At 39.1% G+C, this 27,723-nt stretch overlaps 1 protein-coding gene across 1 annotated transcript; it reads left to right on the top strand.

Annotated features, from left to right (window-relative positions):
* Positions 1 to 216: 216 nt before the first annotated feature.
* On the top strand, positions 217 to 27,273 carry LOC131415600 (antigen WC1.1-like). The gene is made up of 13 exons (XM_058557427.1): positions 217 to 313; positions 514 to 822; positions 916 to 1,233; positions 14,173 to 14,265; positions 14,343 to 14,657; positions 15,774 to 16,088; positions 23,031 to 23,072; positions 23,165 to 23,479; positions 23,737 to 23,769; positions 24,343 to 24,480; positions 24,886 to 24,981; positions 25,884 to 26,030; positions 27,100 to 27,273. Exons 1-13 carry the CDS (start codon positions 217 to 219, stop codon positions 27,243 to 27,245), a joined length of 2,364 nt encoding a protein of 787 aa, XP_058413410.1. The 3' UTR covers positions 27,246 to 27,273.
* The last annotated feature ends 450 nt before the right edge of the window (positions 27,274 to 27,723 follow it).

Raw genomic sequence — 27,723 nt, 5'->3', positions numbered from 1 at the left:
ACAGGTTGGAATGCATTCAAGGATACAGCCCTCATGATTTTCCCCCTTCTCAGGCATTTGAGAATTGACTCCTGAGAGAGAAAGCTGATTAGAATTTGAGCCCCACAAGTCCCAGGATGACTTTATGACTTTGTGTGACTGGCAGATCTCTACCCTTTCATAGCCCATGTCCCTCCGGGTTGGTTCTGTTCTTCATACCTCTTCACTCAAGTTTGAATGCCCATGTATTGTGCAGTTTTCTCGGGCTCTGTAGATCCCAGGCCCTTAGATGAGGAATGCACTTCTCTAACCAACCCCAAACTATATGTTCCTGGTATTCAGCCATTCCAAATGATCTGTCTACAGAAACTCACTCATGGAGGTCCTATTCTGACACTGACTGTTAAATTCTCTCCCCATTTCCAATTACTGGAAAAAGAAAAGCTTTCACACTATTGTTTGTGACATGTTACTTCTAATTGCCAAGCCATGATTATGAAAATTCACTGGGTTTGTTTGTTTGTTTTCTCTTAGGATTTGTGCGTCTGGTTGGTGGGGATGGACCCTGCTCAGGGCAAGTGGAAGTGCATTCTGGAGGAGACTGGACTCCAGTGTCTGTTGGGAACTTCACACTTCCCACTGCCCAGGTCATCTGTGCAGAGCTGGGGTGTGGCAAGGCTGTGTCCGTCCTGGTAGATGTGCCCTTCAAAGTGTCAGATGGACGAGTCTGGGCTGAAGAGTTCCGGTGTGAGGGGAAGGAGCCTGAACTCTGGTTCTGCCCCAGAGTGCCCTGTCCAGGAGGCACTTGCCACCACAGTGGGGCTGTTCACATTGTCTGCTCAGGTGAGATGCAGAGCAGGACTTTAATCTCCCTGCATACTCTGCTGGGGTAAGGAAAACATGAGATTTTACTGAAATCCTGTCTTCTTCTATCAGTGTACACAGAAGTCCGGCTTGTGAAAAATGGCACCCCTCAGTGTGAGGGACAAGTGGAGATGAATATTTCTGGAAAATGGAGAATGCTCTGTGCTTCCCACTGGAATATGGCCAATGCCAATGTTGTCTGTCATCAGCTTGGCTGTGGAGTTGCCACCTCTACCCCAAAAGGAGCATACTTTGTGGAAGGAGGTGATCAGATCTGGAAAGCCCAATTTCACTGCTCAGGGGCTGAGTCCTTCTTGTGGAATTGCCCTATGACTGCCCTGGGCATTCCTGACTGTACCCATGGAAACACAGCCTCTGTGATCTGCTCAGGTAAGAGAGAGGGAGGGGTTAACTGGTACTCAGGATCCTCCTTGAGTGAAATGTTCCTAAGAGCAGAGGGTGTGGAAAAAGTGGCTCAAAAGTAAGATATTTCATGGTGAGATATGGTTCTTCTCATTGTTCATTTTTTTTTCAGGTCAGGGCAAGAAGTGTTAAGAGTAATACTATTTTTTAATGACCTATATTATTTAAGTATAATAATAGAGAAGAATAAGCAATGTGTATACCTCAGCCATGTACCCCATCCTGATCAATAAAGAGAACATTAACAGCACCCCAGAAGCCACTGTTACATCCTGCCAATTACTATGTCCTCCTTCCTCTCCAAAGAAGAGGTCCTCAAAGAACTAGAAAAAGAATAAACTAAGGCCAAAGTTAGTACAAGGAAGGAAATAATAAAGACCAGAGCAGAAATAAATGAAATAGAGACTAAAAAGACCATAGAAAAGATCAATGAAACTAAGAGCTGGTTTTTTGAAAAGATAAACAAAATAGAAAAACTTCTAGCTAGACTAACTAGAAAGCTCAAATAAATAAAATCAGAAATGAAAGAGGAGGCATTACAACTGATACTCCTGAAATACAAAGTTTTATAAGAGACCATTATGAACAACTCATTATATGCCAACAAATTGGATAAACTAGAAGGAATGGATGAATTGCTAGAAACATACAACCTACCAAGACTGAACCATGAAGAAATAAAAAATATGAATAGGTCAATAATGAGTAAGGAGATAGATTCAGTTATTAAAAACACTCAACATAGAAAAGTCCAGGAGAGATCGTTTCACTTGTGAATTATACCAAACACTTAAAGAATTAACACCAATTCTTTTCAAACTCTTCCAAAAAATGGAAGATGAAGGGACACCCACATTTATCTCATGAAGCCAGCATTACCCTGATACCAAATCCAGATAATTACACTAAAGGAAAACTATAGACCAATATCCTTGATGACTATAGATAAAAAAATTCGTACCAAAATATTAGCAAACTGAATTCTATAACGCATTCAAAGTGGGATTTATCCTTGGGATGCAAGGATGGTTCAACATATGCAAATCAATATATGTGATACACTACATTATTAGAATGAAAGATACAAATCATATGATCATCTCAATAGATGCAGAACAAGCATTTGACAAGATAAAACATCCTTTCATGATAAAACCTTCAATAAATTGAGTATAGAAGAAACATACCTCAGCATAAAAAAAGGCCGTATATGACAAATGCGCAGCTAACATCATAGTAAAATGTGAAAAAGTTGAAAGCTTTTCCTCTAAGATGAGCAACACAACAAGTGTGCCCACTCTCATCACTCTTATTCAACATAGCTGGAAGTCATAGCTAGAGCAATCAGGAAAGATAAAGAAATAAAAGGCATCCAAATTGTAAAGGAAGAAGTAAAATTGTCATAATTTGCAGATGATATGATCTTATATATAGAAAATCCTAAATACTCAATCAAAAAACTGTTAGAACTAATCAATGAATTCACTGAAGTTGCAGAATATGAAATCAACATACAGAAATCAGTTGCATTCCTTACACTAACAATGAAACATCTGAATAAGAAATAAAGAAAACTATCCCATTCACAATAGCATCAAAAAGTATAAAGTACTTTAGAATAAATTTAACCAGGGAAATGAAATATCTGTACAATGCAAACTATAGACTTTGATTAAAGAAATTGAAGAAAACTCAAACAAATGGAAAGATATCATGTGCTTGTGGATCAGAAGAATTAATATTGTTAAAATGTCCACACCATCCAAAGCCATCTACAGATTCAAGGCACTCTCTATCAAAATTCCAATGGCATTTCTCACAGAAATAGAAAAAACAATCCTAAAATTAGTATGGAACCACAAAAGACCCCAATTAGCCAAAGAAATCTTGAGAAAGAAGAATAAAACTGGAAGCATCACACTTCCTGATTTCAAGCTATATTACGAAGCATAGTAATCAAAACAGTATGGTATTGGTATAAAGACAGACACATAGATCAATGGAACAGAATGCAGAGCCCAGAAATAAACCGTCGCATGTATGGTCAATTAATTTACAACAAAGAAGCCAAGAATATACAATATGGAAAGCACAGTCTCTTCAATAAATGGCTTTGGCAAAACTGGACAGCTGCATGCAAAAGAATGAAACTGGACCCCTATGTTACACTACACGCAAAAATCAACTCAAAGTGGATTAAAGACTTGAATGTAAAACCTGAACCATAAAAGTCGTAGAAGAAAACATAGAGGATAAACTCTTTCATATCAGGCTTGGCAATGATTTTTTGGATTTGGCATCAAAAGCAAAGACAACAAAAGCAAAAATAAGCAAGTGAGACTACATCAAACTAAAATGCTTCTGTCCAGCAAAAGAAACCATCATCAAATGGAAAGGCAACCTATCGAATGGGAGAAAATATTTGTAAATCATACATCTGATAAGGGGGTTAATAGCCAAAGTATATAAAGAATGCATAGAACTCAGTAACAAAAAATCCCCAAAAATCCAATTAAAAAATGGGCAGAGGAACTGGTTAGACATTTTCCAGAGAAGACATACAAATGGCTAACAGGTACATGAATGTTCTCAACATCGCTATCATCAGGGAAATGCGAATTAAAACCATAATGGGTTATCACCTCCCACCTGTTAGAATGGCTATCATCAAAAAGACAAGAGATAATAAATGTTGGCAAGGCTGTGGAGAAAAGGGAACTCTTGTACATTGTTGATGGAAATGTAAATTGGCCACTATGGAAAACAGTATGCTGTTTCCTCAAAACAGTAGAAATAGAACTACTGTATGATCCAGCAGTTCCACTTCCGGGTGTATATCCAAAGGAAATGAAAATAGGATATCATGCTATTTCTGTACTCTAATGTTCATTCCAGCATCATTCACAATAGCTAAAATATGGAAACAACCTGTGTTCATCAATGAATGAGTGGGTAAAGAAGGTGTGAGATATACACTTATATATGTATACATATATTAAACATGGTGACTATGATAACACGTATTGTATAATTGAAATTTGCTAAGAGAGTAAAACTTAAATGATCTCACCAAAAACAAACAAACAAATTGTGAGGTGATAGATGTGTTAACTAGGTGGGAGGAATTCTTCCACAATGTTTACATATATCAAATCACTAGGACATACACTTTAAGTATCTAACAATTTTATTTGCCAATTATACCTCAATAAAGCTGAAATAAAAATATTTTTTCTAAAAAAGCAGCACAATTTTGGTTAAGATTGGATTTAATCTACAGATGAATTTTCAGGTAATTTGACTTTGACAATATTGGTATTTCAATTCATTTACATGGTATGTCTGTCCATACATCTGTAATATTTCTTGGATATCTTTTGCATTTGGACTAGGTTTTCTCTCAGGTGTTTTATGTTTTTGATGTTATCATGAATAGCAAAGCTTTTAAATTTTGTCTTCTGTTTGTTGATACTATTTATGAATAAAATCGTCTCTTTGCATATATTGTGTATATTGAACTTCTGTCCAGAGTGTTATAATTGGACTATAACTGATAATCTAGCTGTAGATTCTCTCTGGTTTTCTGCATTTATGCATTTTCAGCAATTGTTTAGTCATATATAATTATAATTTTATTTCTTCCTTTCTAATTATTATTCTTTTTGTTTTATTTTTTGCCTTATTTGAACTGATTTTGACCTCTACTAAATTGTTGAATAAAAATGGTGATAGATATTAATATCATCTTCCTCGTCTCAGGGCAAAATATTTCACCATTAAGTGTGATAGTTGCTCTGAGCTTTTGGTATATGGCCTTTATGGCTGAAGAAAATTCCTTCTATTTCCAATATGCTAAGAGATTTTATCATGCATAGGTGTTGAATTTTTTCAAATGCTTTTCCACATCTAGTGAGATGATTATGTGATTCTTTTTCTTTTAGTTTTGCTAGTGGGTATATTTTACAGATTTGATGTTCAACCTTTACACTAATCTTGCATTTTTGGGGCAAATTCTATTTGGTTGTGGTGTATTAATTTTTATGTATCTCTGGATTCAATTTGCTAGCATTTTCTTCATGAATTATGCATCTATATGCATTAGAGAAATTGGTCTGTAATTTTCCTTCTTCTAATGTCCTAGTCAGATTTTGATATCAAGATTTTGGAATTCTCATAAAATGAAACGTGAATTATTCCCATTTTTTTTTATTCTTTGGAAGATTGGGTGTTAATACTTTCTCTTTCTGTGTATTAAATTTTTAATTTTTATTTATTTTTTCCAGTAATTTTTTATTTTTAAATTAACACAAACTCACAGAAAAGTTGCAAGATTCATACAAATAACTTCCATATATCCTTCACCCAGATTCACAAATTGTCAACATTTTGCTATATGTATATGTATGTATATACATATGTGTATATGTATACACCCCTACGCGCACCCCCCCCCCCCCCACAAAATTGCAGATGTTCCCCCCTGAACCATTTGAGAATTACTTATACACATCATGTTCCTTTACTCTTCGGTACCTCAGCATGTATTTCAAAGTTGAATTGAACATACATTCAAATTCAGGAAATTTGAGTTTGACTCAATATTGTTAACTGTTTATTGTAAAATATATCTGGGCCTAGAAAGCGTTTGCTTTTTGTTTGTTTGTTTCATTTAGTTGTTCTTGTTGAAAGGTATTAATTACAGATTGAACATTTTTAATGAAATCAGGATTATTCAGATTTTCTATTGGTTCTTTGGTCATTTCTAAATGGTGTTTTTCAAAGAATTTTTGCATTTCAGCTAAATATTCAAAAGCATTGGCAAAAGATTATCCATAATACCCTCTTATTATCTTTTTAATGCCTAATGGTTCTGTAGTAATGTATTTTTTTTCTTCCTTTTCTGATGATGGTTTGCCTGCATTATCTTTTTTTCTTCCTTTTTTAATCATGCTCAGAGATGATCAATTTTATGTCTTCTCAGAAAAATTTGGCTTAACTGATTATCTCTGTATGTTTGCCTTATATTTCATTGATTTCTGTAATTATCTTTATTATTTATTTGTTTTACTTTCTTTCAGCTGGGTTTGATGTTCTTCTGCCTTTGATTTTCAGGTTTTCTTAATTTTTGTTATATCCATTGAGGTTATAAATTTGACTGTAGTCACAATTCTTTACATTTATATAAGTTTTGATTTGTTGTATACTCATTATCATTTAGATAAAAATTTATTCCAAGGTCTATTGTTTTATTTGGAACTTCTTTCTTAGGTTCCAAATAATCGAACATTTTCTAGTTGATGTTTTGTTGTTAATTCTTAGACTAATTCCATTGGGAGCAGAGAAACTACTCAATATGATTTCAACCTTTAAAATATACTGAGATTTATTTATGCTATAGCATAAATGCTTTTGATAAAGGCTCCATGCTCACTTGAAAATGTGTTTCCTGTATTTCTTGGTTGCAGGATTTTATATATGTCGATTAATCAAATTTATGAATCATATTATTTAAAACTTCCACTTATCAACTCATTTTTATTTGTTTTCCTTTTCATCAGTTATTGACAAAGGTATGTTAAAATTTCTAAATATCATTGTCTACTTCTCTTATGTTTTTTCAATTTTTGTTTCATGCATTTCCAAGCTTCTTTTTGGCTATATACAAATTTAGAAGAGTTTTTCTTCTTGTTACACTTGCCCTTATAATTTTGAAATATTCCTCTTTATTTCTAGTAACTTTTCATAAAGTTGAGTTTGTATGAGATTGGTATAGCCATACCAGATTTTTTTGCATGATATTTCTTTTTTCATCATTTTGTATTTGACTTTTCTGTGTTCTAATATTTATAGTGTGTCTGTTGACAGTAGCGTAATGTTGTTCCATCTGTTTTTAATACAATCTGACAATCTTTGAATTTAATGGATATATGTAGTTCATTTACCATTAATTTGTTACTGACATATTTGAAGTAAATATACCATTTCCATATTTCTTTTTATTTTTTATCTTTTCTTTGTTCCCTTTTGTCTCCTTACTTGCATTCTTTTGGTCAAACTAAGTATATTTTATTTGTGCAATTTCTTCTCCATTAGCTTATTTTAACAATATTTTTAGAGTGATTGTCCTTCATTTTAACTACACTTATATTTTAAACCTCACCAAACATTATCATCCATGTTTTAATTCCCTATTGATGTTCTTCATTCTTTTCTACATTACTGCATTCCTCTTGCCTTAAAAATACTTTCTAGTATTTCTTTTAGTGAAAGTATCCTGGGAATGAGTTCTCTCAGAATGCTTTTCACCTTCATTAAAGATATTTTCAAAATTTGACATTATTTGAAACTTACAGATAGGTTGCAAGAATTGCCAAATAATTTTTACCAGATTCCCCAATGTTAGTATTTTGCTATATTCCTTCTCTCTCTCTCTTTCCTTCTTTTCCCCCTTTTTTCTCTCTCTCTCCTTCCCAGTCCCATTCTCTCTTTTTTCCTCCTTGAATATCGATAAAATTTTTCTGAATGAGTTAAAAGCGGGTTACAGGAATAAAGTCCCTTTGCCCTACAATAATTTAAGGAATTCCCTTACATAACCATAGTATTATTATCAAAATCCAGAAATTAACATTGATATAACACTAATATGTAGGCCATAAATCTTATTCAGAATTTGCCAATTGTCCCAAATATGTACTTCACAGTAAAAAAACAGTTGGGGTAATATGCTGCATTCAGTTGTCATATCCATGTAATCTCCTCCAATATGAAACATCTCCTGTATCTCTCTTTGTATTTTGTGATATTGACATTTTTAAAGAATATAGGCCAGTTATTATGTAGACTTTCCTTCCCATTTGAGTTGTGGCAATAATCAGGAGAATTAAATCTCCTTGTGGAAGCATAGTAAACGAATACAAGCTTCCATCCTTCATGAATACAAATTGGATTTGGCTTTTTTCAAGGTAGAAATTGAAAAGAAAACATTAGCAAAATCAATCACAAAACACCAATCTTCCTTAACTTGTTGTACAGCATGAATTGTTAATACCAGATTGGACATGGCTAATGCTGTGGGAAGTACTACCCTTATTAAGATTTCTGTAATCCACAGTCAGTCTGCAGGATCCATCAGCTTTCCTCACGGGTCAAACTGGACTATTAAAAACAAGAATATTGTGAGTACAAATACATCTACATCTAACAGATCCTTAAATAAGTCTAAATTCTTGATGTTTCTTAGATATCTTATGCTATTTTAAATTAATCACTTGAATGGGTTTAGCCGATTCTAAATTAAGCAGGCCCAATTAAAACAGGATGAAGAGCAGATTTTCGCATTCCTTTCCCAGTGGTTTGGGTAAGGGAAGAGTCCTCCATTCAGACATACATCCACTCTAATAACGCATTCTCATAGAGTGAGGCAAAAGTATACACTACTTTCATTCATAGCTTCCTACTTTCAGCCATACTGTCACTTGTAAACTTTCTCCAGTCCAATACATCACCATATCTTCCTGATTAATTATATTGCCCTTTAACTTTGCATCAACAGGTTTAGATATGATAATACATTGATCGCTAGTATCTAGCATTCCCAAGAAACTTTCTTTACCACCTCCAGGATATTTTACCCATACTAATGCAAATGGCTGTATGTTTCCTGCCGGGGGTTGTACCAAGAGATTCTGGCCCATCTGTCACTCAGAGTCATAATCCTCTCTTTTACTTTAGTGAAGTGTTGACTCTGACGGGTCTGTAGATTCATCTTTTGTGTAATCAATGTGTTTAAAAATTCATCAGATTTATGATGAATTCAGTTAATTTGTCATGTTCTTTTGCAGTTTGAGGAGTTATTGGGGCAGTCGGATCATGTAATCCTTTACAGTGATCCATTGAAATTTTAGTAGTTACTGCATCTGTCTCCTTTTTCATGCCATTTTTAGTCAACCATCTGTACACTTCTGGTCATTTTAGACACCCCAAAGTACTTTTTTTTTAACTGTTTTATCTTAAGATTTCCATTCTCCTGAAAATCTAATCATTTCCCCATCATTCAGCTCCATTCATGGCTGGAGAAAGATATCCATGACAGCTTCCTTGACATCATATTGTCTTTCTAATAACAAAGTCACACAAGAAGCCCATGTGGCAGGAACCTCTCTTATCTCAGCATCAACCACCACTTCGATCAAAGCCATAGCTTTAGGAGAATTTTAGTATCAGTATCATCATTTAACAATCCAAAGTAGCTTGCACTGTCATTTCAGCAACCTCAGAGAAAGTATTAGATTTAAGGGTAGAGTTGGACAACTCTCTATTCAGGTTATGTGTTATGCACTCCTGCTTTTATCCAACTCACCAGATTGGGAGTTTGTTCCTCTGTCCACTTTTCCGCAAAAGCTGCAGCAAACTGAGAAACCTGAGTAAGACTGGACATGCTCTTCCATTCAGCAGACTCTAATATAAGGGAAGTAGTTCTTGACACCCCTGCAAAAATCTATTTTAGTATGGGTTTGGAAAAGAATTGTTTGTCCTGGCCCACAAAGTGGCTTAACTCTTTTGCTTAATATCCTCGTGTTTCAGTAGTCCTTTGATTCTCTCCCCCTTTTTTAGTGATCATCATTTGGACAAGAATATCTACCCAACTCCTTATAGTCCTTCCCTTTACAAAGCAAATCATCAAGTAAAAGTCTGAGGCTCTGGCAGACTTGGGTGTGCTGGGTGAGCTCTATGATTATTTTTGGGATGCCGGGTAGTCTAGTACTGACTCTTGGTCAGGATGAGAATGAGATGGAATAACTAAATATTTGTAATGTGCAGTTTAAATTTTGGAGATCCCCTGGTAGCACCCAGGACCAGCTTGTTCACATTGTTTAAGGATTGTATATTGATGACTTACAAATAGTTGAACTGTGCACATAGACTGTCTTGGCTAATGACCAATGAGGCATAAAACCAATATATTATATTTCTTTATACTAGCAAAAATTAGGAGAAAATGGAAAAAATTCCACTTATAACAGTATCAAAAGCATTAAATATGTAGGAAGAAACTTTACAAAATATTTAAAGGCCTTTACATACGATAAAAGTTACAGAGCATCTAAATAAATAGAGTTATATACCATGTTCATGGATTAGAAAACTCAATATAGTTAAGTTGTCGGTTGTCCCCAATTGATCCATACAATCAATGCAATCCCAACCAAAATTCCAGCAGTATTTTTTTGTAGAAATTTATAAGCCAATTTTAAAATATGTATTAAAATGGGAAAGAACTGGAAAGGACAAAACAATTTTAAAAAAAAGAGCAAAAAGGGAAGTAACCTGATACCGAGATTTCTACAAAGTATCCAAGACAATGTGGTCTTAGAGTAAGGATAGAAAAATAGATCAATGGAACTTAGTAGAATTCAGTAACAGACCCAAACATATGTATAATAAGTTGATTTTCTACAAAGGCATCAAAATATTTCAAATGAGAAAGTGTAGTCTCTTTCAAAAATGATGGGTAACTGGATATCTGCATGGGGAAAAAAATAAACCCCCATCCCCACCCAAAAAATTCCCAAGCAACAAAAGAGGAGGATTGGCATGAGTGTTAGCTCAGGGCTGATATTCCTCACCAAAAAAAAAAAAAAAAAAAAAAAAATGAGTGATGATCTTCATCAAGATTAAAACCTTTTGCTTTTTGAAAGAAAACATTAAGACAATGAAAAGATATTCAGCTGATAGGGAGAAATTATTTGCAATGCACATATCTGACGGAGGATTTGTATCCAGAATATATAAAGAACTTACAACTCAAAAATAAGAAAACAAATACCTAGTTCAAAAATGGACAAAAGATTCAAAGAGACACTTCCCATAAGATAATATACAAATGGCCAATAAGCAAATACTCAACATCACTGACTTTTAAGGACATTCAAATTAAAGTATAAGGAGATATAACTTCACAAACTGGAATGGCTGAAGTTAAACAGACAAGTCCAAGTTTTGGCAAGGATGTGGATTAATTAGAACTCTTATACATTCCTCGTGGTAATTTAAAAGGAAATGACCCTTTTGGAAAAATCAAGTTTTTTCTCAATGTAAACATACACTTACCATGTTACCCAACAATTGTACTGTTGGATATTTACCAAAGATAAATTGAAATATATGCCCAGAAAAAATATTAGGCAAGAAATTTCAATCATCTGTATTCACTAGAGCAAAATGTAAACCACCCAAATTTTCTTTAACAGAATAGATAAACAAATTATGGCATATTCCTATAGTGGAAACCTTTTTAACAATAGAAAGAATAAACTGCTGGTAAATGCAACTACATGGATAATCTCAAAACATGTGAGTGAAAGAAACCATACAAAACGTAGCGTATAATGTGTGACTTTATTGAATTCTAGAAAATATGAAACTAATCTGTTGTGATAGAAGACAGATCAGTGTTTGCCTGGGGCTGGATTTGTGGGGGTTTTTATTAGCTGCAAAAGGCATACAGGCACTTTCTGAGGTCATGCATATATTTTGTATTTTAATTGTGGTGGTGGTTATACTGGTACACACAGTTGTCAAAACACAATGAGTACTCTTAAACGAAGTGTATTTTATTGCATGAAAATTATACCTCAATATAGTTGATTTTACTATTTGTCTTTTGTTTGTTTCTAGCTTAATTCTACTTAAACATCATATTTTTAATGATTTCAGTCCTTTGAAAAACTTTTGGATCTCATTTTTTGTATAACGTGATCAGTTTTGGTAAATGTCCTGTATGCCCTTGGAATAATGTGTAACCTGTGGTTTAAGGTGCATATTTACTGTCATACCATTCAAATATTATAGATATTTACTGACTAGTTTTGCTGGATTGCTCTATCAGTTTCTGAGAGAATGATAAAAAAGTGTTTTCTGGTTACTATTGCTGCATAACCAATTATTTCAAAATAAAGCCACTTAAAGCAACTGTTTTATTTTACATAACACAGATCACTGTTATGATCATTTTTCCCCCAGCTTCTCATCATATTTTCCTTACTTCCTTTAAGACCTCATTGACAGCATTGCCCAGGCCCATCAGGTTTCTGCTAATAGTCTCTTTAAGCCCTTACAGCTTCTGCCTGTTACTTTGTCCCCAAAACAATGTCACATGTTTTACGTGGCATCCCAATTTGGGACTATTACAAATAAAGATACTATGAACATGCATCTACAAGTCCTTTTGAAGACAAACATTTTCATTTGTCTTTAGTAAATACTCAGTAACATGGTAAGTGTAAGTGTTCTGGTTACTATTGCTGCATAACAAATTTCCCCCCTAAATCTAGCAGCTTAAAACACCTTTTATTTTTTTTTTGCTTGTGATTTCCTGGGCCACGAATCTGGGAAGGGCTCAGTTTTCAGTTCTCTCGTGGGATCTCTCATGATGTTGCAGGGGCTGACGTCATCTGAAGACAGGGGCTGGGAATCCAGGAGGTTCACTAACATGGCTGATGGCTGGAAGTTCAGCCGGGTTGTTGGCCAGAGAACCTGCATGTGATAGTCTCTCCAGCATGTAGTCTCGACAAGCAGACTTCTCACAAAGCGAACGTCCTAAGTGATTTCAGGGGAGGCTGCACGACTTTTCCGACCTAGTGTTGAAGGTCAAGTAGTGTTACTTTCACCGCATTCTATTTCTTACAAGCAACTCACTAAGGTCAACCAAGATTCAAAAGGAGGAGGCATAAACCCCACCTCTCAAAGGATGCCCTATTAAAGATTTTGTGGATCTGTTTAAAAAACACCATAGATGTATTAAATATGCCATTGTGATTGTTGCATTTTAAATTTCTACTTTTACTTCTGTCAATTGTGGCTTTAGGTGTCTAGGACTTAGTGTACATGAATATTAGACCTTTTCAGCATGTCTTTACGTCCTTTTTTATATTTTCCATATTCTGTCTTTCTGTGCTTCAGTTTATATTTTTTTCTGGTCTTCCATGTTACTATTTCTATCTCGTGCTGATCTAATGTGCTATTACACTCATCTTTTAGGTTCTTATTTCAAATATTGACTTTTTCTGCTCTAGATTTTTAATTTGATTCTCTGTTATCATTTCTCTGCCATAACACTATCTCGTTGTTTAATTCCTTGAACATTTCTATCATAGTAGTTTAAACTCCCTGCCAGGTAACTCCAATAGCAGGATGCCTTGTAAATTTCTTGTAATGCCTCTTCTCTCCCCTGGTTTTTCATCAAATCTCTTCTCTTTTATACTCGAGTATTTTTGATGGACAGGCATTGTAGATTGAAAATTGTAGAAATCTTTCAGAAAGCATTTTATTTTGCTTCCTCCAGGCACTTGATTTACAGGTAAATCACCTTATTTGAAAGGAAGTGAAGTGATTAGAAGTTGTGAGCAATAGTCTACTTTCAGTTCATGCTTCCTTATGTGGTACAAGTGTTCTGGTTGACGAGCTCCTCCTCCTTGGCTGACCCTGAGCTACACTTTGGGTTCCCCAAGCCCTGTGAGTCTGACAAATCTCTGCTGAGCTTTTCAGAGTCTCAGCTATTGCCTCTGATAAAGGCCTCAAGGGGAAAGTGTCTCACCTCCGCCCTTTACTTCTCTTTGAGAGCTCGGCTCCAAAAATTCTTACTGCTTTCTAGCTCTACCACACTTGCAAACACAATTGATATAGTCCTGCTATTCTAAACTCATTCTTAGTGCAATGCTTGGCTTGAAACAGACAATTTGGCATTGTCAGAAGCAGAAGTCTCCATAAAGAAGGTGAACTCTTAAATTATGATAACATGACTACTGCTACAGCTTTCATCTCAGACCCCATCTCTAGGTTATTTAGTTTAATTCAATTTCCTGTTCTTCAACCCTACTAACCCTCTGACCACTGTGGTTTCTGCAGGAAACCAGACCCAGCTGTTGGCCCAGTGCAACGACTCCATGTCTGAACCAGCAGGATCTGTAGCCTCAGAGGAGAGCGCTGCCAACTGCTCAGGTGAGGGGTCCCCCAGGGCCAGAAAACCCTTCTCATTCCCTGTTAAATGCCCCATTAGCATGACTCTCTCTCCTCAGAGAGCAGACAGCTCCGCCTGGTGGATGGGGGTGGTCCCTGTGCCGGCAGAGTGGAGATCCTTCACCAGGGCTCCTGGGGCACCATCTGTGATGACAGCTGGGACCTGAACGATGCCCACGTGGTGTGCAGACAGCTGGGCTGTGGAGAAGCCCTCAACGCCACAGTCTCTGCTCACTTCGGGGCGGGATCAGACCCCATCTGGCTGGACGACCTGAACTGCACAGGAAAGGAGACCCACGTGTGGAAATGCCCTTCCCGGGGCTGGGGGCAGCATGACTGCAGGCACAAGGAGGACGCAGGGGTCATCTGCTCAGGTCTGTGCTTCACATTGTCTGTAGGCTGAGGGAGGAGGTGGGGCTTTCGGGGATGGGAGTCTGAACCTGGAGGTGGTGTTGCTGAAAAGGCCAGAGGAGAAAGCTTCCTTCCATAGTGCCTGTCTTTCTAGCAGTTATGAAGATTAGGTGCTTTCGTTTCTCCGACTGTAGCAGAGGTTCTGGTCCTTCCTTCTCGGCAATATCTCCTGGCAGAGCCATTTCTTACAGAGTTTCCGTTTGAAAGCAGGGCTCACTCTTCTGCTACCTATGGTAGTAAAATCTTGAGATCCTATTGCTGTTGTAATGAATTACCACATAATTAGTGTTTTAAAATAACACAAATTTGTTATTTGACAATTCGGTACATTAGAAGTCTGACAAGGGTCTCACTGGGCTGGCATCAAGGTGATGAGAGGTCTGCATTTTTTCTGGAGGCTCTGAGAAAGATAGCTTTTCTAGTTTCTAGGGGCGTTGTGCGTTCGTTGGCTCATAGTTCCCTTTCTTTTTCTTCAAACAGACAACATTGCCTCCCTCTGACCATTCTTGTATAGTCACATTTCTCTCTGACTGAAGCTGGGAATGGTTATGTGTTTTTAAGGATAGTAGGTCTGAGGATGTGATTAGATTGGTTCACCTGGTTAATCCACAGTATTCCAGGTCTCACCATCTCAATCTCACCATCCCAAGGTCCTTATCTTAATTACATCTGTAAAGTCCCTTTTGCCATGTAAGGTAACATATTCAGAGGTTCCAGGGATTAGGATGTAGGCATCTTTGGTGGTGCATTATTCTGCCTTCCACTCCGCTATCCACACTCCCTTTCACATGCCTGTCAGAAGTTCTGTCAGGATGCAAGATTCAGCTTTCCCTCTACACAAAGTGCCCAGGTCAGTGGTCTCTCAATTCGCATTCCATTGCATCTCTGTGGTAGAAATAGAAAGACAGACACGAATGGGCAAAGTCAGGTAAAACGGAGACAGGTTTCAGTCTTGCCACCTGGTGGGTGCTTCCTCAGCAGAGCCAGCGATGTGTGTTCACAATCTGTGGGATAAAGAAAAATCAGAGCATTGACTGGAATGCTCACTGTGCCCTGTATCTTCCCCCTTTCCATTTTAGAGTTCCTGGCCCTCAGGATGGTGAGCGAGGACCAGGAGTGTGCTGGGTGGCTGGAAGTTTTCTACAACGGGACCTGGGGCAGTGTCTGCCGCAGCCCCATGGAAGCCATGACCTTGTCCATGATCTGCAGACAGCTTGGCTGTGGGGACAGTGGGACCCTCAACTCTTCTCTTGCCTTTAGAGAAGGTTCTAGACCCCGGTGGGTAGATGGAATCCAGTGTCGGAAAACTGATACCTCTCTCTGGGAGTGTCCTTCTGACCCTTGGAAATACAGTTCATGCCTTCCAAGACAGGAAGCTTATATCATGTGTACAGGTGAATTACTGTCTGTTTCTATTTGTCTGTCTCAAGAATGTGGTATGTTGTTAGTGAGATTTTATATTTTCAAATCTAAGTGATGAGTATAAGATAAGTCTACAAAATGAAGTTTGTATGAAGATTATTTAATCTACATGATCCCATCTTGTTTCAAAGGAAAAAATAAGGAAACCTGTCCTGACAGCCATTTATGTGAAAAATACCAAGTAGATTGGGTTGAACATATGGGAAGCATGAATAATGCTCTGATAAACTTTCTAAGGAATTGCTAACTAATTAGGAGTCAGTCTGTTGGTAGAGCAACTTTCTTGCCTCCTCTTGTGAAGCACACCTGGCAAACTCCAAACCTGGGTAAAGGCAACTGCCTAAGTTCTCCTTGCCTGCACTGGACTAGTGAAAAAGGCAGGAGAATAACACACAGTCATGTTGCTAGTCTGTTTTTGAACTCATGCACGTTCTTTACTGGGCACTCCACACTGCCCTCAAGTTCTACTGTACTTCTCCAATATGTGTGCTTACCCTATCTTTAAAATTATTTTTTACATTTTCTCTGCTCTCCTCACACTGTCAACACCTAATTCTCACTATACATTCTCAAATCATGATCTTGCCTCTTACCTCACTGAGATATTAGAACAGTCTACCATGAACTCCTTGTGGTGTGTGCACATGCTCTCTACTTGGCCTCCTAGATTAGTGGCCTCAGTCCTTTTCTTAGGTCAGATTTTTTGCTCAGGCTACAGACTCTAACTACAGTCACCATGTCAGAGAGTTCATCTCTTCAATTATGCTCTCTTCCTCTGGACAATCAGTTTCTCCCTGACTCCTAGTTTATTCTCATCAATGTATAAATGGGCTTAAGTATCCCATGTCTTGAAAAACACATGAACAAATGAACATTTTTCCTTGACCCCAATTTCCCCCCTAGCTGCTTCCTCATCCCTCTAATCTTTCCTCCACAGTCAAGTTTCCAAAAGTATGGCCAATAATCACTCTGTCTCCACAATTTTGTGTCTCCTACTATTCTGAACTCATCCCACTAAATTTTAGGCTCTACCATTCCTCAGAATTGGTGAGGAAATGAAATGTAGTCAACTTTTCTCCCTTCATTGTTCTTGACTTTTCAGCAGAATTCAACACATTGACTTCTCTTTCCTTTGCAATTTTTTTTTTCCTCCTGACAGTCACTCTACCTCATTGATTGTTCTTATTCTATGTAATTGATTGTTGTTCTTATTCTTACTGGGATGCAGTTCTCTTCTCAGCCTCTAGATCTTAGACATTACCAGGGCTCAAATGAGCCCTAATGGTGCCACTTCGTGGGTGCTTCCTCAATACAGTCAGCGATGAGTATCAGAGTATTAGACTCTCTACTCTTCCTTAGCTATACTCCTTCCCTAAGGCCCACGGCCTGAAGACATTTATACACTGACAACTCTCAAATGTATACCTCCACAGCTGATCTCCGCCCTTAACTCTTCCCTTAACTCCTAACTTGTATGTTCCATTGCTACCTGTCATCACCATTTGAATATCAATAGGCAACTCAACTTTAGTCCAAAGCAGAATGTTTGATTCCACCTTTTCAGTTCCTCTTCCTAACTTTTCCTCCCATACTATATTCCTCATTTCGGTTAATGTCACTACCATTACTTAGTTACTTAAGTTCAATGTATAGAAGTCGACCTTCATTTCTCCACTTCCCTCATCCTTCACTTCCAATACAATAGCAAGTTCTGTTGGTTGTATCCTCAAATATAGCCTTAATCCTTCTACTCCTTCTATTTTCACTGTCATCTTAGTCCAGGAAAGATAACCTCTTGCCTGGATTATTGCAACAGTCTTCAGTGGTCACCCAGGTCCGCTCTTTCCCTGTATAATATATTCTGTCTCTGTCAGCCAGAAAGAAGTTTTAAAATTTAGTTTGCATCTTGTTTCTTGCTTATAAGCCTCCAGTGGCTTCCTATTCAACTTAAGATAAAATTCAGATTTCTTACACTGATTGACAAAGCCATACAGAATCCATCCCCTATTCACCACTCTGTCCTCCTCTGCATTCACTCTTCCACTCAGCCGATACACATGTTGATTTTCTTTGTGTTCATGAAATAGACAGGCATGAGGGAAGTAAGGGAAGGCAGGCTGGCCATGCTTTGATGCCTCAGTATTCTTTACCAGACAGATGGTATTGTTCATCTTATGACCTTGCACCAGCTGTTCTATCTGCTTTGCTTGCCTGTCACTTTCTCATCATTCAGTTCTCACTTTAAATGTCATTTCCTTGGTGAGGCCCCTCATATCAATTTAAATGCTATTACTTTTCCTAAAATTCTTTATGACATGCTCCTGACACTCTGTGGTTATCCCCGGCTACACTGATTGCTTTTCTCAATATCTCCTGCAGGGTTCCAATTCCTTTGCCCAACGTATTTTATGTTTTAGAGCATATTTTTATGTTTTTCATAGTACTTAGTACTATGTGAAATGATCATTTATTTACTTTTATGTTTATTATCCATCTCTCCTATTAGTTTATAAATTCCATGGTATCAAGGACTTTGACTAACTATTGTATTGACCAGTGTATATCCAGTGCTGTGGAGAGCACCTGGCATATGATAGTTCTTTTTTTTTTTTTTGTGAGGAAGATCAGCCCTGAGCTATCATCTGCCAATCCTCCTCTTTTTTGCTGAGGAAGATTGGCCCTGGGCTAACATCTGTGCCCATCTTCCTCCACTTTATATGGGACGCTGCCAGAGCATGTCTTGATAAGCAGTGTGTCGGTGCGCGCCGGGATCCTGAACGGTCAAATCCCGGGCCGCTGCAGCAGAGCAGGCGCACATAACTGTTGTGCTACCGGGCCGGCCCCTATTTGATGGTTCTTGAATGAATAAATCAGCTTTTTGATTATGTGGTCAAAATTACAAATACTTTCGTGAAGGTGTAATCAAAACTAACTGAAATGTTTTTAAGCTGGAAAGCAAACTAATCAGTTTTGCATTAAGAAAACATCCTTTGAGTACAAGATAAAGGATTATTGCAGAGGAAATGTAGATGCATAATGGTGACTTGGACAGTTTACAGGAGTCAAGGGTGACTGCTAAAAGGATGGCAGTGCCTTTTATTGATTAGGAAACACTGAAACTCACGGGAGGACATACATGGGCTCCATTTTGAATATGTTAAATTCAAAGTGAATGAGAATACTGAAATGAAGATGTCATTAGGCATATAGAAGTATGCAATTTGATTTTACAAAGGGAATCTGGGTGGGAGATATAAATTTGGGAATTGTTGTAGAGATGTTTAGATAAAGTGGATGATATCACTGGGAAAATAAACATTCCTAGGACAGAATCCAAGGAACATTAACTTTTAAAAGCAGGGTAGTGCACCATGAACTGGCGTGGGATCTGATGCAGAGCAGACAGAGAAATAGGAATCCAGAAAATACCGTGTTTGGAAGTCAGGTTAAAAAAAGTTTTCAAGGAAAGGGAGATGGTCATATGTGTTAAATTCAACTAGGACATTAAGTAAATGAGAACTGAAAAGTGCTCAATAGATTTAGGTCAGTATATGTCATCGAATGCCTTAATGAGAACACTTTTCAGGGTGAGGGGTGGAAACCAGAAATAAAAGTATCAAAGAATAAAATGATGGTGAAAAATAGACGCAACCTTTTTGAAAAACTGTAAAGGGCAAAGAATGAAAAGTAAGGTGCTGAAGTGTTGTATCCAATGCTGGAAATAAATTTATTCTAATTACCACGTTGATTAATTTGTTGATGCATAGTAGGGTGAACTACCTGTAAAAGTGACACTGACGCATTTCATTGTCTAGGTGCATGTGTCTCAAGTGCAAAAACAACTGAAAACCATGTCACAGGGAGTCTATAATCAGGCTAATTAGCATAAACGCCGGAGTAGATGTGGCTGATTGTTGACCTCAGATTATGAAGGACTTTCCCATGAAAGAGGGAGGAGACTCACCATGAGCTGCTCCACAGGGCAGGACCCTGACTGATGGATGGAGGTTATGAGGAGGCAGGTTTGGGTTCACTCTTAGTAGGTATCATAAGGAAATCTCACCCTGGTGATGGTCCCCTGGGGAACGAACACTACTATCAGGCAAAAGACACTGGAGGCGTGAAGGGATGGCCAGCCCACCTTCTCTTATATCTCGTTTTGCCGGTCTCTGTGTCTCTTCCCTGAATCAACCACGCTTGCTCCTGCTGGGCTTGTACCACGCTTGGCGCTAGGGAGTTTGTGTCTTTTCCACTAGTTTGTTTTATGCTTAGAGAGAGACCGATTCCTTTCTCTTTCATTTAAATTACAAAAACATTACTTACTTATTGTAAGCAGGGAAGACATATAAAATGTAAAAAGTGAAATGTATCATATCCTATGACTCCTTCCTGATGTCTAATAGGACTAATAGACTGATATATACTATTTTCCAAATTCTTCCATTTTCATAAAAAGATATTCAAACTCATATTCATAAAAGAATTGATCTTGATGATGTCTTGTTGTTTTACAAAATTGGGATTATATCATACACATTATTGCTAAATTGGCTTTTATCACTTAATAACATATCATGGATATTCCTCCAGGTAGGTATAACTCATTTGTAAAACAATGGCCTTATATTTTGTTCATGAGAGATTGGTACTACAGTTCCTATAACCATTGCCTATATACTGGTAGTCCAATTGTTTTCAAATTTTTCCCCTCTACAATCAATTTTGCGATAAATATTTTTGTCATGTATTTCAGCATACTGGTGAATTTATTGCTATAGGATTACCCTCAGTGTTGATAGTAGTACATCAAAGGATATATATACACATACACATGAGCAGACAGACACATAAATTTTAATAGATATTGTCAAATTACTTTCTAATTCTAATTATTATTATTATTTATTTATTTTTTGGTCTGGGAGATTAGCCCTGAGCTGACATTTGTGGACAATCCTCCTCTTTTTGCTGAGGAAGATTGGCCCTGGGCTAACATCCGTGCCCATCTTCCTTTACTCTATATGTGGGATGCCTGCCACAGCATGGCTTGATAAGTGACATGTATGTCCGCACCCAGGATCCGAAACTGCAAAACCCCGGGCCGCCGAAGTGGACCGTGTGAGCTTAACTACTACACTACCAGGCCGGCCCCAAGACAAATTATTTTCAGTTGTCTTCTTCATATCTAGATAGAAAATCCTTGAATTTTTCGATAACTTGACTATTAAGCTAAAGCCAAATCGTATAGAAGCTCCAAAATCATTAAGCTTACAAAGCCCACAAGTCTCATCCTAAGATATTTGAAGTCTGAAATAAAGATGGCAGTTGCTTTGCTCCTGGTTTCTTTCTCCTTCCTTCCTATCCTCCCTCCCCTCCTTCTTCTCTTCCTTCTTTCCTTCCTCCCTCCCTTCCTTCTTTTTTTCCTCCTTCCTTCCCTCCTTACCTTCCTTCATCTCTCTCCCTTCCTCCTTCCTTTGTAGTTTCAGTGTTTTCTCTTCCTTCAACATTTTTTTCATGCCACTTGGTTCTCTGTCTCTTCTCTCTCTCTTTCACACACAGACAGACGGACAGACACACACACACACACACACACACACACACCATTCTGGTTTACCTTGGGTGCTATGCTAAGAGTTGCTTGAAATCCACTGCTGAGGGAGAGTGTGGCCATAGACATTTCGAAGGCAGAGGCTCACTCCCTTTTTTGCCTCTCTTTCTTTACCTCTTTTTCTTGCTGCTGTGGAAGGATGAAGAGATATTAAACTATAAGACTTAATATAGATGATAATTTTCTATAATCAAACGTGATGAGTTGAGAGGTAGTGAGGTCTCCAATCCTGAAAGTGAGCAACAACCCAAAGGAGGTCCTGCCATCATTTTCAAAGATCTTCACTGCTTAGGGTAGGAGGTTTGATAGGATTATATGGAAAGGATATGCCAATTCTAATATGGTATGACAAGTATCATATGTACTTATGTTTTCTCATGTTGTTTTGAATTTATGTCTATTTCCTCTGGTTTCAATTCTTTTATGTGTTTTTTTGGTCCTGCGTTATCTCTGTGTTCTCTTAATGTAGTTTTTCTCAGTGTATTTATTTGACGCACATTCAGATATTTATGTCTTACGAGCTAGCTATCTGTCTACTTATCTATCTTTCTTTAAATTCTACTTGTTCTATTCCTTTAAAAAAAGGTCTTTCCCTATAGTATAGGTCTTTCCCTCCTTTGCTTGTCCATATGTCATACTGAAAAATAGGTAAGAAAAGTGTAGACTCTGTTATATAATTTCCCTTTAAAAAGTATAAGTAGAATATTGAATACAAATTACTTCTGTGATTCTCGACTTATTTTTTTTAATATTCACTATTTATTACTACAAACCATTAATACTAGTTTGTATTTCCTTTATTGTCTTACTGACTGGCAGGAATTTAAAGGAATTATATTTCACTGGATTTTATTCACTCATTCAATAAATATTTATCAAGCCCCTATACATAGTATTTATAGAAGGTTTTCTGTACATACTTGTTGAATGAATGTATACAATGTGCCAGGCACTGTCTTATAGCAGAAACACAGAGGTGAATAAGAATGCAAGGTCTTTCCTCTCGTGGAACTTTCATTCAGGGGTGTGTGTGAGTGTGTGTGTTATGTGTATTCATGTCTGTGTTTGTATTTGTTGTGGAATGTGGAGAGTGATAGACGAGTAAACAGATAAAATAATTTCAGCTGGTGACAAGCGGTCACATCCAGTGAAGGTGTCAGTAACCCAGCCCAGTAGATTAATTATGAAGCCTGTTAGTTTTGCTTGTCATTTGGACTGATCCACGGACCTTAGATAATCTTGTTTGTGGACCAGACCGCCCCCAGCTGTCCCTGACCCAGTGCTTCCCCACTGTCAGCTTCTGCAGGAATGAGACCCAAGAGCTGTCCAACTGCTGCCCCCTGCACAGGTACATCAGCCCCTCCTACCTCCCCTGTTGGCTCCCAGGGGCTGCTTCCTTCCCACCAGGGGTGGTAACAGGAGGTGCTGCTGCCTTTTCAGACAAAGAGAAGCTCCGACTGAGGGGAGGAGACACCAAGTGCTCAGGGAGAGTGGAGGTTTGGCACGAGGGCTCCTGGGGCACCGTGTGTGATGACTCCTGGAGCCTGGCAGAGGCCGAGGTGGTGTGTCAGCAGCTGGGCTGTGGCTCTGCCCTGGACGCCCTGCCGAGGGCGGCGTTTGGCCCAGGAAATGGGAGGATCTGGCTGGATGAGGTGCAGTGCAGGGGCAGGGAGTCCTCCCTGTGGGCCTGTGCTGCGAAGCCCTGGGGGCAGAGCAACTGCAAGCATGAGGAGGATGCTGGAGTGAGGTGCTCTGGTGAGTGGAGGAGCTTGGCTTTGGCCCTGGTTTTGCAGGGGAGGGGGCAGGATAATGGGCTGGGCTAGAGTAAGATGGAGAGTTTTATTCGGAAAGCATCTAGGTGCTGTAGCCCTGGATCTATGAGAGGGGAGCTGGGAGGACTCAATGTTGATATTGTGGTAACTGAGGGGTGATTTCAGGGCTCAGGCAGGAAAAATGGGCTGTCCTGCACTCTGACCAATTTCTGTGCTCCAAACTCCTGTTTTTCTCTCTAGGTGAAAGAACAACATTGCTCCCCACTACAGCAGGTAGAGTGCCACAATCCACGGGCAGGCGAGAATGTTGAGATTCTTGGGACCCGTTCTGTGGAATCTCTGACAGAATTAGTCAACTCAGGAAAGGAAAGATCCTGAGGAGCCACTGGCTGGTGGGGAGGCATCAGGGCATTTTCCTTGGGGAAACTTCCCCTTCCTTGGACCACTGTGCCAGAAGTTTCTCATGCCTTTTGTCCAAGGGAGGCTGGTTCCTGTGTTGCAGAATCTAAGATTTTTCCACCTGCCCATGAGTGTCTCTCCTCAGCAGCAAGATGCCTATACCAGTTGTTTGATGCTCTGGTCTGGTGAAGCTGAAGAAAAAGGGCTGCAGTTGTGTGCCCTGACCCCCAGAGGCTCTTGTAGCAGGAAAGCTCCCTGAGAATCCCGAGCACCCCCTTGGACCACAGTGGAGGGGGGCTGAATTTATTTCAGGACAAGGCATGGGGGGTGCCCCCCAGGGTCACAGGTGATCCCGTTATGTCTGAGAGTGGACTTCATTGTCCTGAGCTCTCTGGAAATGCTGGCACAAGGGAATTTCCCTATGCCCATTGGCTTTGTTCTCCTTAGGGACCAGACCAGGCGCCCATCCTGTCTCTGCCATCTTCTCCCTGCCTGGGATCCTCTGCCTCATCCTGGGGGCCCTTCTCTTCCTGGTCCTTGTCATCCTGGTGACTCAGCTGCACAGATGGAGAGTGGAGCGCAGAGGTGGGCTATAGGGGGCATTGGGTAACATGGAAAGTGTGTAGAGGCAGGAAATGGGGCCGGGTGTGACAAGCAGAAAACTGGGCAAGCTCTTTGTTCTTACCACATTAGTTTGCAAAACTCTATCTGCCCCATGTTAAACTCTAAGGGCTTAATACACAGAGGTCATTAGGATTCATAAATCACGGCCTGTTATGTGAGACAAGAAAGAGTAGGGGCTGAGCTGTGGATACAAGAGCAGACAAGGGTAGAAGGTGCAGACATGGTGCTCAGGATATTGGACTATAAAAGGTCCTTGCCAGCCCTGAGGGTTTTTCCGCATGTGAGCATCAGGGACAATGAAGGATTAGCCTGTTGGTTCAGGGGTGTCTCAGGTGGCAATCTCTCACCTGCTTGTGGTTTGCTCAGCCTTGGCCAGTTTCGAAGATGCTGTTGATCAGCCTGTGTACGAGGAGATTGATTCTCTTGTAACAATGAAGATGAAGGATCTGCTGGGCAGCCCAGGTATGTGTCCCTGCCTTGCCTTCCTGGGACCTCTGGTTGTCAGCCACACACTGGCTATGAGCCAAGTCTTCTCAGCACCTGCAGACCTCACATCTATCCCAGGCTCACAGAGACAGCCTTCTACAAAGGCCACCAGAATTGGGCTCGCCAAAGCCACTGTGAGCTCTGAGCCTTCCCTTTACACTACAGGAGCCAAGCCTGTGCCAGCATTTCATCTCAGCCTTACCGCAGAGTCAATGGGTGTGGGAAGGGGTTGTTCTGTTTGTTTTTGTGATGTTTTTCTCCACATTAGGGTCTCTGTCAGATGACTCAGTGACTAATCTGCCATATTATACCGGTGATGGTGCAGAGAACATTGACTATACATACGTTCCAGGTAGGAGAGGTGGATCTGCCTTGGCTGGGTATTGGGGGCAGGAGATTTTCCCTCATAGAGAAGAGATCCTGGGGGAACAGTCTTCCATTGACTGGGATTAGAGGGGTCTTTTGTCTCCAGCTGGGGTCCAGTCTTCTCCTCCTCTTGCTGCTCTGTGATGCCTCATGTTGAGGCCGGGCTCTCTGTCCACAATGACCCTTATTCAGTCACCACATGCACACATTATTTTAAAAAATAACATATGGAAGGCATAATCTGTCAGAATATTTTAGTAATGCTCATTGGTTTAAGAGTATTTTTGAAATGCATAGCTTTAATCAAGAGATATTGAGTTATTTGGATCATTTTTTTGCTTTATGGGCATATCAAAATGAAATGAATGGTCTTGGAAAAGACCTGTTCAGTCATGGAGTGAATGGTGCCTCTATTCAGCAGCCATAAGAGCCTCCAGGTCAGAGGGATTTTAGGTATTACTTAGGCCAATCCATGTATGCCTGTTTCACCTAATCCCCTTGTCTGCTCTTAGAACCCCCACCTCCGAGGACTGATGCCCCTAGTGAGGGTTATGATGATGCTGAAGAGGTACCAGTGCCTGAGGCTCCTCCTGCCTCTCATATGAGTGAGGGGGATGTGCCCCCAGAAGAGGAGAATGGCATGAGGGCCTCTCAGACAGGTGAGCAGGGTTAGTTGATCTCTTGTAATCTTTTGTCTCTGTCCTAGAAAGGGTGAATCAATGCCCATTTTTCCTGTAGATTCAAAATTTGGATGACCCCATATGTTTAATAGCATAACCTCATCCATATTCCTTCCTTTAATATTGTCAGATTTCTTGGGAGGGAGGAATCACTCTATATTCCTGGTATCTATGTCTCCATAACCTTATCCTTGATGTGCCTGCATTAATACTTATAGATTAATTGAGCATATTTACTAAATCCAAAACTGGAACAACTGTTCTGATAACATCTTTGTGCTGATTCATATGTGAAAAGCAGTTACAGATTTAAAAATTAATGCACTTTTGGAATTTGTGAGGAGTTTTGATAATTCAAGATGCATTGTGATCATGTTACCACTGATATGAACAAGGTCTATGATATATGGTGGCCTTAAAAATTAAAGCCATGGTGGTGGATTATACACTCAGAATTGTGGGCAGCTAAGGGCTAATCTGCTCCAGACATTTCAACAGTTAAATGATGGTGCTTATTCTCCAGAGAAGAGTATTTCTGCATTTGAGGGCCCATGTGATTCCCTGGGGATGAGCAATAGTGGAAGGATCCTCTGATTGTTTTTCTGTTTATTTGGGACCACAAGTCAGGACACCAAGAGCTGAGTTAGATTGTCAGTGAGGAACTGAGATTTCTCTAGATGTGGTCTCCCGTCTCCTTCTACTTGTAAATTCAGACTTGTCAGTTGTGAAAGGAAACATTTTCACATCTTAGGATTCTTACCATTCTTGTGCCATCTCCTTGCTGATTCTGTAAGCCAGGAAATGGGTGTTCACAGAGCACCTGTGTTGGTCACAAACTGAGGCCCTAGAGACCCACATGGACTGAATCCTGATAGGATAGCCCTGATTTATCCTTGTTGTAAATAATATTAACTACTCTGTGCCTCCCTGAGCTTTAGTGGGTCCCCAGGGGTGCTTTTCATCATCACTTACTTGACTTGCTTCCATCGTAGAGCACTGTCTTATCCCTTTGTCACAGTTGTAATCAAACTTTTCTTTACTGTTTCAGGCTCTTCTCTACAGTTCCCTAAAGAGGCGGCTGATCCTGGGAAAGGAGAAGATAGCCCTTGGCTGCTCCAGGGGGAAGAAGAGTACCCTGGGTATGATGATGTTGAGTTAAGTGCCCCTGGAAAATCTACAGTGGCTTCCCTGTGATGCTGTACAAAAATGAAATGAGGCCACAGATATTCTAATTGCCTGTATGCCAATAGAGTAGTGCTGACCTGTAATTGTATTATATGGAAATTTCTCAAAACTGAATATTCTAAATAAAATTTGCTTTGTTGATAATTTAGCAACTTTCATTCCAATTTCTCTTAAAGGATTGGTCGCCAGTCAAAGTTTCCCTCAAAGGAAATACCAGGTAAGTGAACTGACCTGTTTTCTCAACTCCCCCACAGGCTACTCAAGGCATTACTTTGCCCAGGCTCATGAGTGTTCCAGGTCACTCTTACTTAGAGAACGGACTCTAAACTTGGTCCACACTCATACCCTCACTCCTAGCAACGAACTCATGGGACAAAACCAATCCTGCACGTTCATGTATGTTCTTCTCTGAGATGTCACAGCATCTGTTTTGAAACAATTCCTAGGAACCAGACTTGGGTATGAGTTTCAAAGTTGAAGGTGAGAG

The sequence above is a fragment of the Diceros bicornis genome, chromosome 17 (genome assembly GCF_020826845.1).
Source record: "Diceros bicornis minor isolate mBicDic1 chromosome 17, mDicBic1.mat.cur, whole genome shotgun sequence".
Classification (NCBI taxonomy): Eukaryota; Metazoa; Chordata; class Mammalia; order Perissodactyla; family Rhinocerotidae; genus Diceros; species Diceros bicornis.
The sequence above is the reverse complement of the archived record's forward strand: the minus strand, read 5'-3'. Positions and strand labels throughout refer to the sequence as shown.